The following is a 25,842-nucleotide window of genomic DNA, read 5'->3' on the forward strand; positions in this document are numbered from 1 at the left end:
TCCCTCCCCAACCATTTATTGAGCCCTCAGTCCTTGCACCCCTTCCCTTTGCTTGCCGGCAGACCCCTGTAATCAGCCGGCTTTTCTGCGAGTTGTTTATTTTCCCTCTAGCCCTTTCCCAGCCTGGGATGGCTGGTGTGTTGTGTGAACTTTCAAGGTGGTAACTACTTCTGAATTATTTTTTAACGGCAGAAAACCGCAATATGGTCCTGTAACCCTGCACAACCAGTTCTTCACCTGCACCACTGATATTTTATCAAGGACTGTAAAGAAACAGAGCGGATTACTGACAAGCTTTGCAGATGACACCAAAAGGGAGAGGAGAGGTGGAAATTAAAGGATGTGTCACCAGTGCGGAGCAAACCAGTTTGCAAAATTGCATTGAGATGAACGATACACATTTGAGCATGACCAAAGTTTAAAAGCATACCTGTAGGGATAATAAAGCATAGTTTCAAGATGGGAGATATGCGTGCGGAGGGGAAGGGTCAGACATACCGAAAAGGACACATCAGTCACAGCTGAGCCTGAGTTTCCAGACTTCAGGGTTTCTATATCTGAAAGGGTTAAACGGCTTCTTTGGCTGTGGCATCAGCAAAATAAGTTATATCACACCGGTATTTGGGTTTTGTGTTATTACAGCTGGAATACCATGTTCATGTCTGGTATTTGCAGCACAAACGGATTGATAATGTGTAGACGAAGCAGGGAAAACATGCATGCTAGTGCTTACGAATTGGAATAAGATGCCTTTTGGTCACAGACCCCAGGATTTCGGTGTCTCCAGTCTCTTAAACAGATGGCTGCAGGGTGACCCCAATGCTGGTTGGGAGTAAAATTTTGATCATCCACCAGATAAACACAGGAGAGATCCAGTAGCTGGAAACTGTCATTAGGTGTATCCAGAGCACAGGCAAAGTTTTCTAACAGTGAGTGGGAACAATCACATGGATAGTTTTCCTGGACAAGGGTTCTTTGCCTCTGGCAATATTTAAATGAAGATTAACCTTGTTTTTCCTGAAAGATACAATCTAAATCAAACACAAGTTACTTCAGGGAAATCCACACAGGGGGACTTCAGGACTTGGTTCTGCCAATGCTCTGGAGATCGCATGAGCAAGAACCTGGACAGAATTAGAATCACAGAACCACAGAATGGTCGAGGTTGGAAGGGACCTCTGTGGGTCATCTAGTCCAACCCTCCTGCCGAAGCAGGGTCACCCAGAGCAGGCTGCACAGGACCTTGTCCAGGCGGGTCTTGAGTATCTCCAGAGAAGGAGACTCCACAACCTCCCTGGGCAGCCTGTTCCAGTGCTCCATCAGCCTCAGAGTGAAGAAGTTCTTCCTCATGTTCAGACGGAACTTCCTATGCTTTCAGTTTGTGCCCATTGCCCCTTGTCCTGTCGCTGGGCACCACTGAAAAGAGTCTGGCCCCATCCTCTTGACACCTGCCCTTCAGATATTTGTAAGCATATATTAGGTCCCCTCTCAGCCTTCTCTTCTTCAGGCTGAACAAGCCCAGCTCCCTCAGCCTCTCCTAGTAGGAGAGATGCTCCAGTCCCCTCACCATCCTCGTAGCTCTCCGCTGGACTCTCTCCAGTAGCTCCTCATCTTTCTTGAACTGGGGAGCCCAGAACTGGACACAGTACTCCAGATGGGGCCTCACTAGGACAGAGTAGAGGGGGAGGGGAACCTCCCTCGACCTGCTGGGCACACTCCTCCTAATGCATCCCAGGATCCCGTTAGCTTTCTTGGCAGCCAGGGCACACTGCTGGCTCATGGTCAACCTGTCATCCACCAGGACACCCAGGTCCCTCTGCGCAGAGCTGCTCCCAGCAGGTTCGCCCAAGCCTGTACTGATGCATGGGGTTGTTCCTCCCCAGGTGCAGGACCCTGCATTTGCCCTTGTTGAACCTCATCAGGTTCCTCTCTGCCCAACTTACCTTCATCTGAGGTGCCCTCAGAGACCACCGGGACTCAGCCTGAGCTTGGACCCGAATGCACACAAAATAGGGTGGACTTACAAGTGGTTTGAGTTAACACTGATCTGTCTGTGTAGACACACTTGTAGGTCTCTCCAGAGTAAAGGATTCTTCTCAGAGAAGAGCAGGGGAGGGTATAAGCAACACGGGTGGCGAATGAGAGGCCCCACTGCTGACTGAAGATGCAAATGGTTATTACAGGTGGGAACTGCAGGTTAGATGCTAGATGCTGTGGGGCTGGAGACGGAGAAGGAAGCTCTGTCTCTCCAAGTAAAACCCAGCTCTTGGGGCTTATTATGGGCCCTAGGAATCTCAGCTGAGCTGCATACTTTCCATTAGCCTGTTGACAATTTTAGATGTTCCTTTTTGAACAAGCGTGGGCTATACCATTTTTAGATAACCTGTGCCCAAAAACCCTGGAATTTATCTCACCGGTACGAAACAATTACTTCCCGCTAATGCTCGGGCACACCAATTATTAATTTGCGCTTGAAAACATTATGTGTGCTAGAATCATCTATTCTTTTGCCATCATTGTGAACAGAGTCTTTGATTCAGTATCAGCCACACAGGAAACAGCGTAGGAGGAACAGTAACACGCCTGACTCAGATGGCAAAGCATCCGAAAGGATTTATGTTTAAGACGCAGCTCTGCTGGGGTCATGCACTAGTAGGAACGGTAAAGGCTGGTTATAAAACACCTATTTTAGCTTCATACAGACTCAAATTCAGAGCTAGCATCACTGCCAACTGGCTACTCATCCTTTGCATTTTGTTTCTATCCCACAAGGCGTCAGGTTTATGGAAAGCTGAGGAGGTATTTTCAATTCTCTCATTTTTCTGAACACTGATGTTGCTCCAACCCATCAGAGCAATGCTCTCACCCATCTCTCTGGAGCAGTGTGATTCTGTCCCAGACCCTACGATACATGTAGGTATTTGTATTAAATGGTGGAGGAAATAGTGCAGTTCAGGCACTTGATAGCGATCTCATCACGAAGGTTCACCCATGAACTATGCCATATGGCTCTGCAGGCAAAGCACAGTGTGCTTGGCCTTACAGGTAAGGAATTAATGAGGCGTGCAGTCCAGGCACCACCACTGTTTGCTCCTGTTTTCTCATAGTTGCAGCCCAGTGCCTGAACCTCTCCGGTAGCCGAGGAATGCAGAGCAATTGCACTGCCATGGCCACTCTGCTGTCCCCAGGGACTCGCTCTCCTCCTGTATGGAAAGGTGAGTTTGAAACTTAAATGGGCACAGACCAAAGGAAGCAGTCAACACACACAAAATCCTGTCCCGCCTTTCAGATCCTGTTCTCTTCCGGGCATGAAGTTGGGGAGGAAGATCTTTTCTCTTTCCATTTTTTTCTCTGCTGTCAAAACCACATTTCACCCTGGCTTTGCAGTGGGTTGCACTTGGGCCTCATAACTGAGCATGGACTATCGACTCAGGTTGCAGAGAGTAACCTGTTCTTTCCTATCAATAGCTTTGTCATTGCCATTTTCAAAATCACACACTTCTTCCTATAATAGAACAGTTATGTATTCTTTGGAAGTTAAAATTTTAAAAGCAAATGCAAATAATGATATCAGGCATAAGAAATTATTTTAGTTTTAAAAGCAACACTGATGATGAAACAGCTCTGGAAATCTTCCACTGCATGGGATTATCCTAGAATTTCTACAAGAAAAAAAATAATAAGGCGTTGGAAAAAGAGTGAATAATACTGCTTACATCCCTGTGGATGTAATACATTTTAAAATGTGTTTTGTAAAGGCTTGAAGAAACACCAGAAAGTCGCATCAGGGCTAACAATTGTCAGTCTAAACTGGTATTTTTGTATAAACTAAAATGATTTATTATTTAAGCAGATTCCCACCTGGTGTACACTGCCATATCTGCAGTGCACAATGAGGCAGCTCTAACAATTGCATCAGCTGGTTCTCTACTTGCCTCTACCAACTGATGTCTTTCGGTCCCCAGCCTTTAAAGTGAGGTGAGGGGAATAGAAAATCCTCAGCCAGTTCTGCATTTGCAATCCTTCTTCCAGAATTAAGACTCAAAACCTGTGCATTCAAATACTTTAAAATCTATCCTTATGTTTTGTCCAGCAACTGTAACTGATTCCATCATTTTTTGCTCTGATTGCCAATGCTATTCAAGTTAGGGTCTACTCTCTCTCTGCAGTGCAGTGTTAAGAGATTCTTAGTGTGACTTTTAATGTCCAGAAGAACAAAAAAGAATCTAAATTCTTCACCACAAGGGTGTTGTTTTGCATCACATTTCTTTGTTTCCTGTGTGTGGTGATAGCCAAAAGGGTGACATAAAAAAAGACACCTTAATGAGCAGATCTGCTTCCTGTGTGTCTTTGAGTCATATTCTCCAACTCTACTGGCAAAAACACGTTTGTACAACTGTTAGCACTGTAGCCAGTACAGCTCAGAGCACAAGCTGCAGCCTATTCAGGATAACATAGAAACTTTCTCATCTCAGTTCCACTTACGAAATCACTGTCACTATCACTAGCGATAGCACAAGAACCAGAAAGTACAATTTGATTACCAGACTGCTTTTCTGAGTTTTCAGAGCCTTTAGATAGGAAAAAAAATCACCTTCTGATTTGTGAATGTGGCTTAAGGAATACCTGATAATATGCAGAATATATACAGACAACAAAGAAATAGGAAACCCATGCAATCAGCTTTTTGACTGTGGCCCAATTTCTTTGCAGAAAATGAATACACATTGAAACTAACTCATCTCTTTGAAAGGGAGAAACAGAATATAGCAACATTGAAATACAAAAGAAAGTAGCTGCTACACAGTTTGTCATTCCCTGTGCAAGTTTTGCTACACAGAAAAATCAGCACTAATCAATGCTGCCGTTTATTGGCAATAAAACAGCAAAATCAGCTGCTGTTATTTTAGTGGTCTCAAGCACTTTCTTCAAAAGTTCTTATTTCAAAATCATTTTGCCAGTCAGAAACATGACTCTGAAACAGACACAAACATTCCTTCCCTCACAACTCCCCTTCGCCCTGCACCTGTGCCCCAGCCCCTTTTTATTTGGACTGCGAGTATTAAATGTGGGCTTTATTGAGGGCGATAGCAGAACTCTTATGGCACCAACGGGCCTAGGGTTTTCACCTAACTACTCCCTGTGGTATAGTTCAGATTTTATCTGAGTGACCACTGCTTCCATGGAATGGCAATGCAAGTACATGTAACACAACGCTTCGCTTACTCTAACACCCCTTTGTGCCTGTGCACTGAACTTCCACGGATCTCAGTTTTGCCAGGCGGGACGGGTAAACGCGTAGGTGCAAACAGCACCGCTGAGCTCAGTGTGCTGCTCGCACTCTGTGGATCGCTCCCCGGCTCCAAGGCCCGCAGTTCAGCCTTCTCATGCCAGCTGGAGCGCCCACGAGTGCAGGGTGAGAGCATTAGTCTGGTTAACAACCCAAGAAAACCTCTATTTTTTATCCTTTTTCTGATTCTGCCAAAGTCAATGACATTTTTTTACAAATACATTGTAAAGAACTTATTCTACTGGTGAACGAAAAGAAAAAGATGAAGCAGCAGCCTGTGGCAAAAGTAGAGTCAGGAGGTCTGGGTATTTTTCCTAGCTTTGCTTCAGACTCGGTGACCGGCCTTGGCACACCAGGTAGAGGCAACTCCCACTTCCTTCTCAGTGCAAAGTGTCCTGCCAGCTCCCCAGCGCGTGTGGCTGTGCGACGAGTATGTACCGCCTGACCACACATGCACACGGACATGTATGTATGCACAGAAACACAGATCATTTGCACAACAGGCGAATGTTCAAACCCAAAATTCCTGCCATTGGCACACAGCAAGGCGCCAGCTCGAGAGCAAGGAGGGAAGAGAAGGCGTCACGCAAGCCTGCTGCGTTTCTCCTGCTGCGGGTCGGGTGTCATGGAGCGTTGTGTAGTCCTGATGATGAAGTAAGAGACAATCACCTGATTTACTGGTTAGTGTTCAAAGGCTATCTCTTTCCCCACTCACAGAATCACAGAATGTTTGGGGTTGGAAGGGACCTCTGGGGATCATCTAGTCCAACCCCCCTGCCGAAGCAGGGTCACCTACAGCAGGCTGCACAGGACCTTGTCCAGGCGGGTCTTAAATATCTCCAGAGAAGGAGACTCCACAACCTCCCTGGGCAGCCTGTTCCAGTGCTCCATCAGCCTCAGAGTGAAGAAGTTCTTCCTCATGTTCAGACGGAACTTCCCATGCTTCAGTTTGTGCCCATTGTCCCTTGTGCTGTCGCTGGGCACCACTGAAAAGAGTCTGGCCCCGTCCTCCTGACACCCACCCTGAAGACATCTATAGGCATTTATAGGCACTCACGTCTTCAGAAGCGAAGGGAGCATTACCTAAATGGTAGGATGGATTTCAAGGCTAAGCGGGTACGTATTTATGAGAGACATGAAGTTTGTCAGAGAAATTATGCTTTAGAAAGACAAAATGTTACCGCCGGGCTGCCAGAGCCCCAGAGATACCAAGTTTCTACAAATCTCACCAGATCTAGCGGGTTTTTTTCTACAGAAGTTAACATTTTCTCTGCAAAAAAAGAGATTTGTTTCTAAACCACCTATATACCGAATATACACAAGTTACTTCTCTTTCTCACTTTTATTTCACAACTAGATCTACTCGTGATTATACCAGATCTCCCCTGTACACTTTAAAAATGATTCTGCACAGTACCTAAGCCTCGGACCCCTCCACCTGCGAGCCCCTCTAGCAGACTCCCCCCCTCCCCGGCCGCGCCGCCCCGGGGCTGCTGCGGGGGGCGAGGGGCGGCCGGCCCCCGGGGGCGGGCAGGGCTCCCGCCGGCCGGCCCCCGGAGGAGGGGGGTGGCCACCCGAGGAAGGGCCTGGGCCCGGCCCCGCTGGGCGCCGCCGCCCCCCGCCCCTAGCAACAAGCCGCCGGCGCGGCCGGGCGGGCCCTTCCGGTTCATGTCGGAGCTGGGCTCGGCGCGGAGGAAGCCGGGCGGCCATCTTGGCTCGTCCGGGAGCGGCGGAGGGGTGGGGGGTAGGCAGGCAGGCGAGCGGCGGACGGGCGGGCACCCAGCTTCCCTAGCCCGACCGCGGCCCGCGGGGTGCCAGCCTTCTCGGAGCCTGGGGAGGGCCGGGATGCGAGGGGCGGCCCGGTGAAGCGGGGCCGCGGCGGGGGAGGAGAGGGGAGCTCCTCGGCAGCGGGCCTGCGCTGGCCGCCGTGCCCTGGCTGCGGCGGAGAGCGGCCGGCGAGAGGAGCCGGGCTGCGCGGCGCCCCGCTGCCACCTCCTCTCCGCCCGCCCCCCCCCGCGTTTCCCCCCGCTCGGAGCCGCTCCCTCGCCGCTCCCTCCCCTCGGCTCCGTCCCTCCCCACTTGATGAGGCGGCCCCCTCCCCGCTGCCGCCCCCCGCGGACCCCGGCCTGGCTGTAGGATGAGCCCGCGGGACGCGGAGGGGGCGAGGCCGCTCCGCTCGCTGAGGGGGATCTAGCTCGGGCGTGGGGCGCCGCCGGAGGTGGGGGGCACCGACGCGACGCCGCCCGCCCCCCCCCCCCCCGCCAGCCACCGCGTCCTTCATGGTGGCTCCCTGCGACCACCATCTCGGAGCCTGGGGACTGTGTGTCTGTCTGCGCGCCGCGGGCAGCGCGGCCGCCCGCGGGAAGTAAAATGTCCACTCGGACTCCATTGCCCACGGTGAACGAACGCGACACCGAGAACGTGAGTACCGGCGGCCGCGGGGGGTCCGGCCCGGGGCGGGGGGCAGCGCCTGGGGAGGGCCGGCGTTAACCTCTTGCCGCTTCTGCTGTTCCCAGATCACCCGTTTTTTTTAAATTAATGGCGTTTTTAACTCCCGCCCGGCGCGGCCCGCCTGCTGGGCGGCGTTGGCGGGCATCCCGAGCCCGGCGTCCCCGCTCCGGCGCTGTGTCCGGGCAGCGCCCGGTGGCGGCGGGGAAGGGGACGGATCCGCGGTGGGGAGGGGCTCCGGGTGGGTTGCTGGCTGCTCCGAATAACGCAGAGTTACCGCTAAAAGCGGCCGAGTGAACCTCTGGAGAAGAGGTGGGGATGGTTGGGCTGTGGTGGGGGTGGGCTAGGTGACCTAGATAATAGGCCTTTCCCTGCTTCGTTTGCGGGGTTCTCGGCGGGAGTGACGCTGGTAGACCCGTCACCTGTTCAGATGACATTAAAAGGGTTGCTTTATTGGAATTGTCTTCCAGAGAAGGGAGCCTGTTCCTCCGCGCCCCCCTTTTTTTGTCTTTTTTCCCCTAACAAAGCCAGGGTTTAGGAATTGACGGTTTATTCACAAGATTGAGTCAAACACTGTATTAACAATCGCACAGGTCGTGTGCTAGAGAAGAAAGAAAAAAAAAATGCAGTCCTACCACATGAGCAGGTAGCTACAAATGTAGCACGGTAGGAGACTCCCTTTCTGCGGATAGGAACTGTATTTCTTTTAAGTTAAAACTTACTTGATCCTGGTGTTTCCTGTCTAACCATTTTTCTGAATAGGCTCTGACATGTCCCCAGACGATAAACAGAAGGGAGTTGTCCCTCACTGTGGTCTAAAATGAGTCGATCAGCAAACTTTGTATTTGGCTTTCTGTAAAGACTATCTGATATTCGTTAGAAGACGGATGCTAAGCTTGACAGAGGAGACTTTTTTTTTTTTCAAAAATCTGCTTATGTTTTGGACTGGCATAAAAAGTGGAATCTTTAGTTAAAGATCAGGAAAAACTGTTGGATTGTTCCAGACCATAAATAGTCCCAAGAAAAGTGATGGTAGCCCTATTGTTTAAAACAAGACCAGACAAAGCGTTAGAAAACATGCTGCATGGAACAATTACTGCATTACTAGGGATTAGATTTTATTGACATAATAGGCACTTCTAACTTCTGTGATCTTTATTTGTTTTAGCACTAGATGCAACCTGCAGGCTAAGGGCTGTATTGAGCAAAAAGCCAACTAAGCATATTTGGCTGTAAAATCTCAATGAGCTTCCTGCCTTGTGGAAGAAAAGAATTAAAATACTATGTGGCCCTTCCTATGCCATGGGGAGAGTTGAAGTTGTAGCATACTCAACAAAACACTATACAGAGTTTATTTGGGTAATTGTTTTAGTCTATAAGCAAACCTGACTCAGGTTTTCAAGCTCCATGTATATGTGTGGAGGCCACACAGTAAATAATTTTAGAAAGTGTTCAGATCAGGTTCTTTAACATAATTAATTCAGACTGTTATGGACAACTTAACGGTGGAAAGACTTAGTACATGCTCGAGGAAATACATTATTCACAAGCTGTGTGTTCTAGCACTTGAAGTTAGATTTTTACATGTCTTCCACTTCAGGCACCTTGTTCTCACTTCAGAATATTGGTCTAACACTTCTCTTTAGTAATCTTGTAATTTAACATACGGGGATTGTCTTACTTGCAGATGAATTGCCTTAGGTTTAGATTAAGGCATGTCTTTTAACTGCTGTAATCTGGGCTGGTGACCACAGAAATACCTGTAAGTAGTGATACTGACAGGGAGTGATTAATCTGAGTAATCACCGAAGCCATTGAAGCAACCCCCTCGGTACATGACTGTGTCCCGCAAGAAGCTGTCTCTGATGTTCTGGCCATCAGCTATCTAGAAATGCACCAAACGCATTCTTTTCAGCCTTGCTTAAAACTGAACTGAAATCTGACATTTAGTCTGTCTGAATAACCCCTGCAGCTGTGAATGCCAAGTCTTTTTTTTCTTTTTTTTTTTAATACCAAATGTGACAATTTTGATACTTCAACTAACCGTTCTTCCACCCCAAAGCTGGCTGTTTTGTGTTGGCAGGTAAATTGAGCCCTTGATTCTCTTTCACAGAGGAGAAGTCTAATTAGCTAATATTCATAGGACTCTCTGAAGCTTGGGTGGGAAGAGGCTTAAGAGGTACCAAGGTATTCAGACAGCCTTTGGGCCGTGGTCCTGGACCCTTTACCGCCTGCTCTCTGCTTCGGAGGTTACCGCTGCTGGCACAGGCTTGGCTGGGGTTGAATCTGGTTGAAGCATGCTGATCATAGCTTGTCCATGCCTATACTTGCAGTTTTGAAAATGAAGTTTGCCTCCAGAATGACGGTGAGCTTAAATTATCATTGTCTATGCTTGTAGTTAACCACATTCGGCGGTTGGCAACTCCTGTTGAATAGCCGAGGTCTAACTCTCAGTACTTGATTTTTTTTTTTTTTTTTTTAAGGCAGTGTATACCACCTCTTATCGAGACACTTCATGCATGTGCTGCTGAAGTGGAAATTCTGTCACAGTGACTTTCCCCAAAAGCCACTCACGGATATCAAGCCTTTCGTGCCTTTGAAATTAAAGAATTTGGCTTCGAGTCACCTGGTTTTGAGAGGAAAGGCATTCAGATAATCTGTGATCATAGGAACTTCGCACTTGGACAGTTGGAAGCTGGCTGTTGGCCTGTGATGAGCTGGCTTCTCACCGCAAGGGTAGAGCAGCTCCCTGCTGGCCCCGTCTTGTGCAGTAATGGCTGCCAGCTGCTCAGGGGACAGAAGTGAATGAGAGGATCGGATCTTTGCTGTCTTCTGCAGAATTACGTGCTGCATGAGGGAGAAAAAGCAACAGAGGCAGCAGAGACCTCCTTCATCCAAAACTGGGAGACAAGGTAGACACAGACAAAGGACCTGTAGGTGACAGAAGAATGAGTAAACTTGTTTTACTAGTGATGAGGAGGAAGGGAGAGAAGGTGGATGAGGAAAGTGTGTGGAAACACAATGGGAAGGGAAGGTAGACAGTGGAAAACGAAAGATGAGAGGAGGCACAGAGAAATGTGCTTATGGCAGGATGGAGGACAACTCGTAACAAAGAAATAGGAGCAGGAGAAAAGAGATTGTGGAGAGTAGGACAAATATTTGTTAAAAAAAATTCCCAAAGAATGGCAAGGTGATGGAGAGCAGTAGACAGAATCAAGGAAATAATAATAATATAATAATATGGAGGTTGGGAGGGGTTTTTTTTGAGAGCATGAAACTGAAGAGCAAAAATCTTTGAACAGTTTAATTTGAACCTCGTGTCCATTGCACAGCTGTGTTTCTGGAGGAAAAAAAGGTAACTGCTTTGAATGTGTTAGTAATGCAGGCCAATCTGAATTCAAAATTTAAGTAATCTGAGAAAAAGCGAGACTAAAATACACTCTTATCTCCATGACTGTGCCTAATGTGAAAAATTTGCTATTGAAAAATGCCAGTGTGATGGCAACTGTGCTTGTACAAGCCTATACAAAAGGATTCTGTGCAGCAAAACTGTCTTTTTTTTTTTTTAATTGAAAAAGGTTTAGTAAAGGCAGGATTAGGTTCAAAAATTTACTTTTAAGATACTGTTAAGGTTAGTGCGGTAAGTCTTGATTTATTACCAGTTAGCCATGAAATGCATTAGAGCATTTGCAGACAATATGCAAGCTTGCATTATTGTATATATTATTTATCAGTCTTCTCCTATTACAGATAGATCTGTAATCGGAATGCTTTTTTCCAGAGCGTGAAATCCTGCTTTTTTTTTTTAAAGAAGGGGGTGAAGAGGGAAGCGTGCCTGTGGCCAAGAGTTCTGCTAGATTTTCTTCTACAGGGACCATCTACATTCTTCCATGTTTTTTGCCAGTCATCATAAATGTTCTGATTTGAATTAAATTAGATGAAGGTGACAAAATAAATAGAAATAAAATATGTGTTAGGAATTCATCTGGGATGTATTTTTTAATTCCAAATTTTCACAGAGCAGGAAAATGCTTTTTGTGCATTTCTTACTGCCTGGGGTGCCTGATAGGTCTGGTACTGTGTGTGGACTCAAAAAATACCTGATCAGGTTGTGGTGCATTGCTAGTCAGCCACCGACTGTTAGTATTTTTCACATTTTGAAGTGAGAAGTTTCATTCTTCAGCTCTGCTAAACAGCCTGTGCCATGTGGTTTAATCACTTGATTCTGCTGTCGGCTCAAAGTGATGGGAGGCTACCACGGGTGTCAGTGGCAGCTTCCCACCAGTGATTTGGCCAGCACTAATTACTGCAGGGCTGTGTGACGAGTCTGGTCAGCTCTCTGATCGGGCTGAAGTTAATCCTTAAGAAAAGTGGCTTTTTTTTTTTTTTTTCCTCTGAATAACAGAGCACAACTACAGATATTACCGAAAGAAAAGAAACAAGAGGAAATACGGGGTTTAGTACACTGAACGTCGTAGATGACTTCTTAGGTTTTCTTACCCACTCACCTTACCTGCTCAATTCTCCATTTTAATTGTAGTCGAAAGACACATTTGTGGTGTTGTAATCGGACAATTCCTGTTGACTGCAAGTCTCAGGTGACTCAAGTCAAAGGAATTCTAAGAGTGGAGGCATTTGTCTCTCCAGATCTCCATTTCGTATGATAAATAAGTAGCGTGTGTCTGCAACTTCCTCCTCCTCTCAGTCAAGTAAGGCTGCCTCATGGATGTCAGCCAGATCAAAAATGGAGGTTGCTTTTTTTTATTAGGCTCATGGCATATCAGGGTTGGCTCTGCTTAGTGTGGAGATCATCTGCTACTAAGAATCTTTAGAATGCATGATGAATAGATGCTCACTGCTCTTAAAACATAAACCTGAAAGGTACTGAGTACACCTATGGTAACAGTGCAGTCAGTCTCCTGGATGAAACCCTTGGGTTAAGAAGAATTCTTGGCCTATAAAGCAGCAGCTTGAACTCAGCGTGTGTGTATATACATATAAACAAAAATTAACTTTCAAATAAAATTTGTTCCTGCAGGGTTAAAGCCTAAACAAAGTTTTCTATCTGCAAGCTCAATGTGGTCTTTGAAAACCAACTGTGAGGTGTTTTTTTTATTTTTTTTGTTTAGTATGTAATTACTGACAGTGATGATTCTGGAAACAACTTAGTTGGCAGTATTGTTGATGAAGAATAGAATATGGTTGGCTCTTCAGCTATTATTCCCCAGGCTGATGTCAATAAATATCCATTTTAATCAGCAGTAAAGAAACTTTGGCTTGAGAGATATGATGAATGTCAGATCTTGATAATGTGAAGCAACAAAAGAGCTTTTAAAAAGCTTTTCTAACCGGCACCAGACTTATCTTTTTGATTATATAAGCAGGATTTCTTCACTGTTGTGTTGTTCAGTGCTAATCATGGAATTACAGATTCCCTCCCTTTTATATGCTGCATAGAGTATGAACCAAATGTCAGACACATTGGCAGAGGCCGTGATGGTTACGCATGGAAAGGACTCCAGACCCTGTGTGCCTGCGAAGAGGTGCAGCCTTCCTTCGCTGAGGGCTGTCGGTGCTCCCGCTCTGACCTTCAGGGCAGTGGTGCAGTTGCCACTTAGCTCTTCCCGCTGCTGCCCTGTGGCCAGCAGTGTGGGCGTGCGGGTACGGCGTTGGGTAGCATACTCCTTCTGCCAGGTGGCAGTCTCCTGTATGTTGGTCCATGCTGTCTGCCTCCGTCAGGCTGCCCAGTGTGGGAAGTTCTGTTTCTGCGCTCGGTTTGAGCTGTAGCTGCCTTGTCCTGACTGTTACTCCTGTTTTCTCCTTTATTTCCCCCCTCCCCACTGAGGCTAGGGAGAATTAGGAATGTGTGTCAAGAGGTATAGCCTGCGTGTGCTGAAGATTGTATTTACTCTTCAGGTTCTTCCTTTAAGCGGGTTGTTTGACAAATATGACCTAATTAAACTAGCCACTCATTTTCATCAAGTGTCGTATTCGTTAAATAAATGAGTCCTATGGTGGGCTGACAATTGTGCAGTGGATTCTTCACCTTTTGACAACGGAAGCATCCAAATTAGTGATTTCTCTCCTTTACCAGCTATAATCTATTTCCAAAAGGTCTGTTTGTCTCCCTTGCTGAGTTCTGAGCCTCTCAGTTGTTCCACTCGATCACAGCATCCATAATGTTAAGGGTGTACCACTCTTCAGTGAATAAATCTGCCTTCATGGATTGATAACTCTAGTGCCATGTTGGATAACATTTTCCTTTTCAAGGGGGTGTTTAAAATTTCATGAGATAGAAGCCATGACTGTTCACCCTTAAGGACTGATTATGTAGCAAGCTAGTCTAAAAACTGCCTTTTAATTATATGTGCTAGAACCAAAGCATTGGTTATGCAAACATCGGCACGGGCATACTGGGTCTCACAAAATCCACGTTGCTCGATGTCCTGATTTGTGCCCTGGTCAGTGGCAGGAGGGAAGTAAAATGAGGACAAGTGCAGGACATCTTCACCTGGTGTTTTCCTATTTTATAATATAGGACAAAAATGTAATATTTTAAATGTAGGATGACTGAGGGATTCCCAGAGCAGTAACTGGTATATAGACAATTGTGCTTGAGTGTTTGCTGTGACACCTCTTGGTGGTTGCCAGAAATGTAGGTCTGTGTTTTGACTTTCCAGTAGAATTCCTTCGTCAGCAGTCGCAGGATGCCCTGCTGTGCTGTTTCGTGGGTATATCTGTGCAATAAGATACTACCTCTGTGAATATCCTTAGCGCTAACCTTTTTTCTCTTACACCGAGTAGTACTCAGCAGTCTGTTCTGAAAGATGTTAATGATAAATGAGAAATAAAATACAACGCTTTGTTGGGAAGGGCTGCAATGAAATTAGTCCTCATGTGTTTCATTTAAAATCTTTTTGTGTTTTAAAAACCTATGTTGTGTTTCTTGATTAAGGTTTTCTATAAATAAGAGTGCTGGTGGGGAGTGCGCAGCCAGAAATCACAATGTATTTATATGTTGCATGCCCAAGTTAGGGTAATGAAGCAATTTAGTGTCTCAAGTGTTCATCATGTCCTGGAATGTTTAGATTATTAACATTGTGTGGGATAGGCTTTAACTACAATTTTTTCTTATTATGATTAAAAATACTGAATTGAATGAGGCTGTCATGATTGTTACTGACCTGACAGCTTTCCAAGAAATTCTATAATATCACTTTGTAGCATTTCATGCAAAGATGAGATAATGAATAAGTTAATAAACATTCCTAGAGACTTTTGTAAGATTACATTTTATTAGTTGATTTGGATGATGAGAAGATTGTTTACAGTATTGTATAAAATAAATGCTTTAAAAAAATGTTGATACCATTTGTCTCCATGTGTTAGAAAGAAAGCTTCCTACTTGCTATAAATAAACATGGATTTTTGCAGGTCTTGGGCATGCTCATTTCTTAATGTTTTTCAACTCTTCAAATGGATATCAGGTTCTGTCTCTTCCAGGTTTTTCTCAGCTGTTGGCACCTTCTTAAGCAGTATAAGAACTTTGATACTGGTCACCCTCTGCCCTGTGTGTTTCTGATGCTCCGAATGTTAAGATATCTCGAATCATACAGATACTGGATAAAGCTAACATCTACCAAAAAGATTTCAGTTATTGGCACCTTCATACTTTATTTGCTTTTTACTTTCTTTTCTGTTCTTTTTCTTTCTCTTCACGCTAATCATTATCTGGCTATGAAAGGATGTCGGCTCATCACTGGGGGAAGGCTTTTGCGAAAAGGTGGGTTTTGCTTTGTGTTCCAAATATAGTTGTTCTTAGGCTCAGTCCCTCCTTTGCAGTAAGGTTTCTCACGAACAGATGTTTTACTCCATTTCCTTCTGGGTTGAGTAATACCAGGGTGGGGCTGGGGGGAGGAGGACAATGCATTTTTTTTCACTAGGGAGATTGCCTTGTTGGCTTGAAAATTGATAGTTTTTTTAGAGAGCCCTCCTACTATGTGCAAAAAAAACCCCCTTTAAACTATTTAAAAGATTTTGAAATGGAACCTGATGCATGCCAAGATATGGAAGAAAGTGCTCACTGTCATGAGTGGATTTCAGGAGACAACTTTTGAAAGAGATGGAGACTGCCTAGTCTCAAGCCACACAAAGCATCCAGCCTCCTTGCATCAGTTCCCCATCTGCATGGTCTTTCTTTGCATGAAGACAAGTATTTTGGGAATCCCTCAGCCATGGTGAGTGTCATGAATGAACGCTACCCTTCCACAGAATGCATATCCAGGAGGTACAGCTCGCCTACCACAATTTATGGAAACTTACTACAAACACAGACATGCTTGGTTTAAATCTTCTGTTTGTAAGACAAACCCCCTTTTTTTTTTGAAGCCATATAAATGTGGACCTGGGAAAGAATCCAGAAATTGGCAGGATCTTTCGGGGTCAGGAGGTGAGGGAGGCAAAGTCTGCAGAATTAAGGGGCCTGCTTGGGAAAAGACAAATGACCTGCATTGCAATTTAGAGCAGGGGATGCTATCGCTCCAGGCTGAGATTGGAGCCGTTAATCTGTTGTGATGGTTTTGCTGCATCAAAGTAGCTGCTGAGGAAGCTACCCGGGGAAGTAGCTGAGTACAGCCAAATTCTATACAAGTCAATGCCTGACTTGAACTTCTTCTTGACCATCTATATTTTTACTTTTTGCCTACACCATCTAGCTTCCCATCTACCTGTCATGGCTTCTTAAGAGTGATTTGGGTGGGAGAAACACTTCTATTCAGTTTTGAGTTTATGCCTTTTAGTACTGTCTGCTACCAAGCCCTCTTCTTTCTTCATTTCCATAAGCAAAAGAAAATCCATGTTGAAACTGGGAAGCTGTTTTCTGCAGTTTTTAGAAAGCTTGTGTTCTGTTCAATATAATAGTCTTGTATTTGACAGAGGAAGGACTTGCTGATAGATTTAGTTAAGTGAATTGAAATAAAGTCCAAATTAGATGTGCTTGGAAACAAACGGATTTCTATGGAGTGAAATGCAGCTATGAGCAAGTCAGTTGGAGAGAACTGAACTGCTTAGGAACACACAGCTTGATATTCAAAGACCACGGCTGAAAAGGTCATATTTTTGAAAATTAGTAAGCTGGGTTAGGGTGGAAGTGCAAACCTTCGTACAAGGAGACTATGTTAAATTTATGAACGCTAGTACGAAGAAGTTCACAGCTGTTAATTCCTCCCGTTAAGTGCGAAGCTAAAAAGCATGAAAAAAAATAGTAGGACCCAAGAAGTCATTCCTCAGCAGAGGACAGTGAAGCTCTCAATATGTAGTAACTGGGATGGTTTGCTGTGTGGAACAGAACTTGTTAGTATAACAGAATCTTCCTTTTATCTAGTGTTGTTTATATAGAGTTGGTATGAGTAAGATCAGCTCTGAATAACCTGTACACAGGTTCTCTGGGTTTGGGAATACATGGTACCTGATGCCCACGTCTCAGCTGCCTTGTAGGCTAGCTCAGGTCTAACACAGTTTGTTAGTTCAGGCCCAAGAAAGCCAGCTTGTGTGCCTGTGCCATGTGCCCAGGTGTGAAAGGGCTATAGTATAAATAGTTCCGGTATGCTGCTTTTTCTAAGCTGTGTTATCAACTCGGTGTAGTACAGCTGTATTCCTGGGATGCTGTATTTGAACTAAAAGTGAGCCTTCCTCTAATATATCCAAGAAATATTCTAGTGACCGTGCACAGAACATCTCGGTTCCAAATTGCTGGGAGTAGCAATGTAGGAGGATGTTAACATCTAGCATCAGCAGTTGCTGCTTTTTTTCTGGCTGATCTGAATAACTTGACACTTGAAAGTACCGAAGGAGCCGACAGAAGTTCTCTGCGTTGTGTGCTGCAAGGCTTGTTGAAAGTCAAAGTTTAGAGAAATATAGAGGATTGGCATTGCTGTGCCAGTATGTACAGGGGTAAATAAGATGGCCTGAACAACCAGCACCAGCCTGGCGTTAAGGGCATGCAAAGCAGTGGATAGAGAATTTCACCGGCTTTAGTAGTTCCTTCAGCTGGGCAACTGGTCTTGTCCTTCCTCTCCTTGAGAATTATTGATTGATAAACAACTATCCAATTGTCATAGGTCTTGAGATACTGGTGAGAACTTGAATTGTTATCGAGCGTTGTATTTTGACTGGATCTTTTTATGGGTGTGCTTCTCATTCCTGTGCCATTTATTAGTGGTTTGGAAGAAGTGTGTACTACTGCTCCTGAAAACTAGGATAAAGCTTGCTTGGATATTAAATCAGGTAAGATGGGCCAGTCACCAGGAACACATAATAACCTGCATGTAAGGAAACTCCACATTTCACTTCAGCCATGTGTGAGATCATGCATGTAAGGAACCAGGAACGAAAGTCATTATGTGTGGTTAGAGAAAGGGAAGCAATAATTCTTCAAACGAGTTAGGGTCAGTGTTGGGTGGTCAGATACAGATGGTCTTCTGCCAAGAAGGGCTAGTTCTGTCCCTGTAAATCAGTGGAGTGTTGGAACAGAAGGTGCAATCTCTGTGGTTAGTCCTACTGCACCTACGGTTGGTACAGTGTGTCCAGTTCACAAAGTACAAACCTAGTGACGATGGGAAGTACAAACCTAGTGACGATGCAGTAGTCGAGCATTAAGGAGAAGCTGAAGGCAGATTGATACCAAAACATTACATGCACCACAGTGTGTGTGTGGTGGTTTTTAAAATCGTTTAACTATTGGAACAATTTTCCCAGAGTTGCCATAGATTACTATCAGTAATATTTCTTAAAGGAAATGAATGTGTTTTTCAAAATAATTTATCACAGCTGTTGCACTCAAATTAACAAACCAAGGAACTTAGGGTGCCAGAGTATATGGTCACGAGGTTACATCAGGTTATTAAACAGGGTGAAACTTGCCAAGTGTCGTGCAAGCATGGATGTGTTCATTTGTGCCTGTACCATGTTTCTTAGCTCTTTAGTTGTGATCTCACATCATTATGCTACAGTGATTTTTCAGACTGAGTGTTGCTGTATGCCAGATTTTTGGTTGCGACCCCCCTGGGTTTCAGCAAGAGTAGTAGCAGAAGAGCAAGATCTGTGATTTCTGGATGACTCTGAATTTAGCGTGTCATCTTCTGCGTAGCCAGACATTTGCTCCACATTTGCAGACTGCTGAGTGTTTCTAACTAATACTTTAGTTAGTGAAGTTGATGTATAGACCTCAGCAATGAGTTGAGAACTAAGGGACTTGAGGGAACCTGCTCTTTCATAAAAAGGTTATCAGGAAATCATAGAATCATAGATTGGAAAAGACCTCTAAGATCATGAAGTCCAACTGTCAACCAAACACCACCATGCCAACTAAACCATATCCCAAAGTGCCACATCCACACTTTTTTTGAACACCTCCAGGGACGGGGACTCCACCACTTCCCTGGGCAGCCTGTTCCAGTGCCTGACTGCTCTTTCAGTAAAGAAATTTTTCCTAATATCCAATCTAAACCTCCCCTGACACAACTTGATGCCATTGCCTCTCATCCTCTCGCTAGTTACCTGGGAGAAGAGACCAACACCCACCTTGCTACAACCTCCTTTCAGGTAGTTGTAGAGGGCAATAAGGTCCCTCCTCAGCCTCCTCCAGACTAAACAGCCCCAGCTGCCTCAGCCGCTTCTCGTAAGACTTGTTCTCCAGACCCCTCACCAGCCTCGTTGCCCTTCTCTGGACACACTCCAGCACCTCAATGCCCTTCTGGTAGTGAGGGGCCCAAAACTGAACACAGTACTCGAGGTGCGGCCTCACCAGTGCTGAGTACAGGGGCACGATCACCTCCCTGCTCCTCCTGGCCACACTATTCCTGACACAAGCCAGGATGCTGTTGGCCTTCTTGGCCACCTGGGCACACTGCTGGCTCATGTTCAGCCGGCTGTCGACCAACACCCCCAGGTCCTTTTCCACTGGGCAGCTTTCCAGCCGCTCCTTCCCAAGCCTGTAGCGTTACATGGGGTTGTTGTGACCCAAGTGCAGGACCTGGCACATGGCCTTGTTGAACCTCATACAGTTGGCCTCAGCCTGTCGATCCGGTCTGTCCAGATCCCTCTGCAGAGCCTTCCTACCCTCAAGCAGATTGATGCTCCCGCCCAGCTTGGTGTCATCTGCACGGTGAATTTCAAATGAAAGAATACTTTACTGTTATCTTAACCATGTGATCTAATGAATAAAGACTATTATAGGTATGATAAATATACCCACAGATTTTTACAATTAATAGCTGTTCAGGGAAACCAAGTGAATGGAATTTAACAGATTATAGACAGTATCTCAGATCTCTGTAACTGGTGCTCAGCCTGTTAGTATTTGAGGTTGTTATAGATTAGGTAAGATTCCTTTCCTTGCTCTCCAGGCTGTCCTGGGAATTTTCAGTCCTGTGGTTATGTAGGAGCAGGAGTCCAGTACAAGAGAAAAACACCCTTTTATTATTTTGTTGGTAGCATTAAACTGTCCAATAAGAGTGAACATTTTACTGTGTGGGCTTTTGCAAAACCTTTGTTTGTGTCTCCTTTCCAAAGGCTTTTCAGCTCTAGTTAGGCACAGTAATACAAATGGGAAATAGTATCAAATACCTCCATGTTCCATAACTGGTTCGGCAGTCCACGTAGGTTACTTAAAAATGCTCAACTAGTGCTGCAATTCAGGTGACGTTCTGCATGGTCTTTCCTAGGTGGTGAATGGATATTGTGTTATGAACTGGGAGTGGTTTTATTGTCCCCATCACAGTTCAACGTGAATCTGAAGTTCAAGTTGGATCCTTTGATGGTTTCTTCAAAGGAGTTGCTAATGTTTTTGAATGTTGTACGCTTCTCATCGTTGATGTGTTTTGTCTTTATTTCTTAGCCTTATCTGTGTATGTTTTTATTGCAGCACACGTCCCATGGAGACGGACGACAGGAAGTTTCCTCTCGAACTGGGCGCTCTGGAGCTCGCTGCAGGAACTCTATAGCTTCCTGCGCAGATGAGCAGCCGCATATTGGAAATTACAGACTCCTTAAAACGATTGGAAAGGGGAATTTTGCAAAAGTAAAACTGGCAAGGCACATCCTAACTGGCAGAGAGGTAAAGTGGTATGGGTGTATGACAACAGTTGAATTGCAGTAGGTGTGAAGGTTGTCTTAGAGTATCATCATCTAAGTCTGTGAACGTTTAGCACATTTTGTTAGAGATTGCCACTGATGAAATGGAAAACTCTTTTTTTTTTTTTTAGTAATAATTACAAAAGAAGTTCTATTGAAAACGATCTCTTAAATTGGTGTTTTTGACAAGTCCCTGTCCAACTGAATTGTGTTCAAGATTGCTACTAGAATTGTCTGCTAAACCCTGCATTCCAAAAAAAGGCTCAATATATAGCAATTAAATAAGCTTTCTGGAAAGACTGCCTCTTGGCATCTCTGTACTGCACGGTGCAGGACTGTATTGGAGGGGAAGTCAGAAATGAGAACTAATATATCTTCTTGGTTATGGTCTTGAGTAGCCCGAACGCAGTATTTTCTTGCCGAAGCAGTGTGTCTCCCAGGAGTTCTGCTAGTGTCTGCAGTGCTGGGCAGCCTTGGGAAGGCACTTCAGTTTGTCAGAGCCAGTTTCTGTGTCTGTTGCTCAGTGTTGTGTGGCGTAGACAAGCTTTCTCTTGTATCTCTTCGTAGTGTCAACTCAGCTCCATAATTAGTTTCTGCATGCCATTGCAATGTAATTAATAACTTGCACTGAATGATGGTTCTGATTTGGTGAACTGTAGTCCTATTTGCTTGTTACAAGAAGGTTATTCTTGGTGCTGTTTTATTAATAGCAACTCTGCATACTGAAACATGGAGAAACACCTTTTTGACCTTTTCTTGCCAAACCTGTCTAATGAGGTAAATGTTTGCTGATACTGGAAAGAACTTTTAAAGAAAGCTATGTGGCTGACTGCAGCGCTTTAAGGGAATTTCTTTTTTCTGAGCTGATACGGAGGCCAGTGGCACTAGAAGGAACAGAAGGGACATAATTTTTCAAGAGCTATTAGGAGGGATTTTTTTTTTTTTTTTTTTTTTAAGCTGACAGTTCCAGTGATCAGCATTGTCTTCTGGTGTTAAGGTTAGTTCTCATTTGTAGAACAAGATTTTGGTTAACTGCTTTCCACTTCAGTTCCCTCTTCTTTTTACTGATACTTAACACGGGAAGTGCAAGTATTTGGTTAGCATTTCTTTGCTGTTATTATAGGTATAGGAGTTGGAGATAAGTATCATGTGTCATGCGTTGCTTTTCAAAAATTGAAGTACATTTTCTTTTACTTGCACGTAACTGTGTTGACCAGTGGTTCATTATTTTTGTTTGAAATTTCAATGAATAAAGTGACAGTGTAAAGTCTTTGGCCAAATTTGGAAATACTTCAGTGCTAAGTCTCTTTAACTCTTATGGAATAGATGTCATTCAATCAGTTCAGAGCATAAATAGTTTCCAGGATGTGACCATCAGTCCTGGTTACCTAGAATGAGTTGCCTTCCTTTGAAGGGAATGATTAAGCTGATATTATAGGAATATCTTGAAGGTATTTTAAACTTTTTTTTTCTTTCTAAGAGAGATGAGTAGAAGTTTCTCTTCTTGCTAGGTGAACTGTACAGCATTGGTAATAACTACATGTTTTAGATGTGTGTCACAAGAATTGTTCACAATATTCTGGAGAATAATTTCACCAGTGTCATTAATTTACCCTTCCCCTTACTGAAATATTTATCTGATCAACCTTTAGATTGTGCTAACCTTTTTCATGGCTGTCAGATTGATGTTTTTTGGTTGTGATCAGCAGCACCTTGTGCTTTGTTGAATCTTGCTTTCTTTGCTAACTCATCTCCAAGGTTGTTTATGTCAGTTTTCCATTGTATTTGATGGTGCCTCTTAACTCCTTCAACAGACTTAATCATTATGGTTTGACTTCCCATGCCAAGGCCACTGATACACATACTCAATGAGATTGGTCCCACGTCTTGCCCTTGAAAAATTTCTACTCGTTTATTTCCAACCTGATATCTCTGTAGCCATTTTTTTTTAATTAAAAAAGCTCCGTGTACAGTTCAGCTTATCTAGTTCAATAATTTCCATGCATCCTCCTAGATGAGGCTTAACAGTAGTCCAGATAGTCATATCTTGTGTGGTTCCATTGGGCACAATTAACCATAGGAAAATATGTTGCATTTAACCCTTCTGTCTGTTCCCCTATTTTTTGCCTGCAAGTATGTTTCGAGCTCAAGAATTTTGTGGTAAATGGCTCTACTAGGGAAAACAAAGTGAAGTCTGATAATTTTTAAACCTGTGCTGTCACTTTGTTCTTGATAGATGTTAGAAATCTCTGCTACGAGAACACTTTTCTCCTTTTTTCTTTCTTTTACTTTAAACTTGCCACTCTTAAGAATTCCAGGACAATATTCTCAGTCTGGCCTCAGCCAGACAGCGCTCATCTTCCTGAATATGTGATTTCCTGCTTTACACACTCATTCCTGCTGGCTGTCCTGTCTTTGTTCCTGTTCTTTTTTCCAACTTATGTACCAAAACTTAAAATAAAATAGTTTTGGGAGTCATGCTTAAATGAATTTTCACCTCCTTGCTGTATCTGAACCCTACTTATCGTCTCCTTGTTATCTGTGTGGCTATTCTTAGTGTCCAGTTTTTTATTTTTAAGTAAGTATTTTTAAGTGTCCAGTTCAGTTTCAATCCATGGCAATTCCTTCTTTCTATCTCTGTGCTAATTCTAAATCATGAAGCAGATCAGCACTTTTCTGTCACTTCTTGAGAGGAAGGTATGTTTGTTCAAGCATTCTTCTAGGGCAGTTGCTCATATCCTTACATCTGGAGTCCTTCCCTATGAGTTTTCCTGTTGCTTGAGATACAACTCTCATGTTTCCAACTGCATTAAGTTCCAGGACACTTGCATTTCCATCTTTACTGTGTCTGCAGGATATATAATGAGATCCTAGCCTCAAATTATAGAAGGGGAGAAATGTTTAGCCTTTCAGGGGTGATCAGAAAATCAGCCTAACTGGAGGTGGTTGAATTGTCCTGCCAAGGAGTGCGTGGCTGCCTGCTCACTGCAGAGGTGTGGAGGGAGGGTTGACTTCACTGTGCTAGAGCTGGTGTTTGGAAACACACTCCTCTGAGATCCTCTGTCTAGGAGAGTATTATTTGTAGTGTGCTCTTTGAAAACCAAGAATCTTCATTGTAAATCTGCTTTTGTTAATTCTTTGACTTTAAGCCATGTATTTTCTGGTGTAATTTATCAGACATTATTTCCTCTGACAAGTTTTCATACTTGCCAAAATTAATCTAAAAGATAGAACTACCTTTTGCTGTTACCGAGGTGGTTGAAATCACAGCCAAAAATACATGGACCCTTCTGTTCTTTAAAGGCGTGTGTTCAGTTGTTAGCCAGGAAGTTGGAGTTTCCTAGTCAGACGGGATTCTTACAGGATCCCAGTCTGCCTCCAAGCAATCTATTGTCATCTTCTTTCTGTTCTTCCCTTGAAAAAAGTGAAATTTAAGAGGGAGAAAGCATTCTGAATTGTAGCAGTTTGGCCAGTTTGCCTAGAGTCTCATATTCTTTCTGATTGCTTTAGCTCCCTCATTCAAGCCATGTAGGAGGAATGTTTTAACTCATGTTATTGTGAATGGTGAAAGCAAAGTTAATTTTAATTCTACTAACGATCTCACACAGAATATCATGGCCAGTGCAGCGGTGTAACAGTGTAGGTGGACTTGCATTCTTCCAACATTGGCCATAGCACACAATGCTGGAAACTGTTCCAGATTCACTTGGTGTAAATACAGCAATGTTTCTGCTTTGGGAGGCAGTTTGATGCTTTATTAACTAAGCTTAGTAAAACCGGAGGGTTTTCTTTTTTGGGCTCATCAGAACTATTCTTGAGGGCAGACTCCCTTTGCCTGTGATTTGGAGACCTTATCAAGGCACCTGAAATTGCTCCCTGTTCTGATGATGGGTTCAGCCTCTCAAAGTCAGTGTTAACACGTTGTACTCTCGGTGTTCACGTGGATAGGAATTCTCTAAATTCATTCTGTCTTGAAGGCTATAATTAGCGCACTGAACAGGCCTGTGAGTTTGCCTCTCAGAAAACTGAGGTGTGTACCTACCCTGTGTCTCCAGGGCTGAATTTGTTTGCCATTGTCAGAGACCTCTCTGATCATCTGGCATCAATGCACAGTGAGAGAGGTGAGCTGCGTTTGTAGAAACCCCCAGTACCTTAAGATTTCTCAGGCTGAAGTAAGTTTACGTCTTTCGAAGATTCAACGGAATGGTTAGAGCTCAGAACACAAATCCAGCTTTCTCCGAGTGGAATGCACTTACCAAGCAAACAGCTGTCTTCTGTGGCATAGGTAGTCTTGGGACACCAGCTGACTTTCAGATAACATGATCTGCTCTTGAAAAAGGCAGTGGTCACTCTACATCCAGCATGTATTTACAAGAGATTGCAGGAAGTCAATAACTTTGTTACTTGCCTGACAACAGTTCAACAGGAGTAAAAGTAGAGATAAAAATCTTTCTTGGTTTCGTACACAGCTGCTAATATAAAAATACCTATTACTTAATGTGTTTATCTCTTGTTTGTATTTTCAAAGTGATTTCTCAAGGTTTTGTAATGGAATTTTGCCTCGGGAAATAATGATCTTTAATTTCAGTAGCATACTTCAGAAAAAAGTACTTCCCAAAACAGAAGTATTCTTAGATGGCTTCTTGGTGACATCTCATCATATCTTGCATCTAGAAAGGCTCAAAATAAATCTTGAGTCTCAGTTTCAGAAAACACCATACCCGTCACAGAACTATGTGATGCACCCAAGCATTGAACACGCTGTTCCCCTCTCACCCTCTCCATCGTTACGATCCATCCATGAATTTTTGTACTTCAATGTAGGGATATAAATTTGCTTTGGTGTAAGGTATTCTTTAGTCCATATGTTGCCAACCCCAGGTTAATGCCATAACAATGATAGCACTAAGTTTTGCAGGGAAATGGGAGCTGTGGCATGGGAAGGAGCAGCATCTACTGCTTGAGCCAATAAT

The 25,842-nt window shown here is 44.2% G+C and overlaps 1 protein-coding gene across 12 annotated transcripts in view; it reads left to right on the forward strand.

Moving 5' to 3' along the window:
* Window positions 1-6,993: 6,993 nt before the first annotated feature.
* Window positions 6,994-25,842, forward strand: part of MARK3 (microtubule affinity regulating kinase 3) — a 66,305-nt gene continuing 47,456 nt past the window's right edge. For 5 of the 12 annotated variants that reach the window (XM_075426618.1, XM_075426622.1, XM_075426619.1 and 2 more), the window contains exons 1-3: window positions 6,996-7,711; window positions 15,483-15,521; window positions 20,661-20,852. In XM_075426618.1, coding sequence (XP_075282733.1) covers window positions 7,661-7,711; window positions 15,483-15,521; window positions 20,661-20,852 — 282 coding nt within the window. In that variant the 5' untranslated portion in view covers window positions 6,996-7,660. Of the gene's footprint in view, window positions 7,712-15,482; window positions 15,522-20,660; window positions 20,853-25,842 lie in introns of all 12 variants that reach the window. The other 7 variants (XM_075426628.1, XM_075426627.1, XM_075426626.1 and 4 more) reach the window with 5 other exon arrangements.

Source organism: Opisthocomus hoazin, chromosome 7 (assembly GCF_030867145.1).
Source record: "Opisthocomus hoazin isolate bOpiHoa1 chromosome 7, bOpiHoa1.hap1, whole genome shotgun sequence".
NCBI lineage: Eukaryota > Metazoa > Chordata > Aves > Opisthocomiformes > Opisthocomidae > Opisthocomus > Opisthocomus hoazin.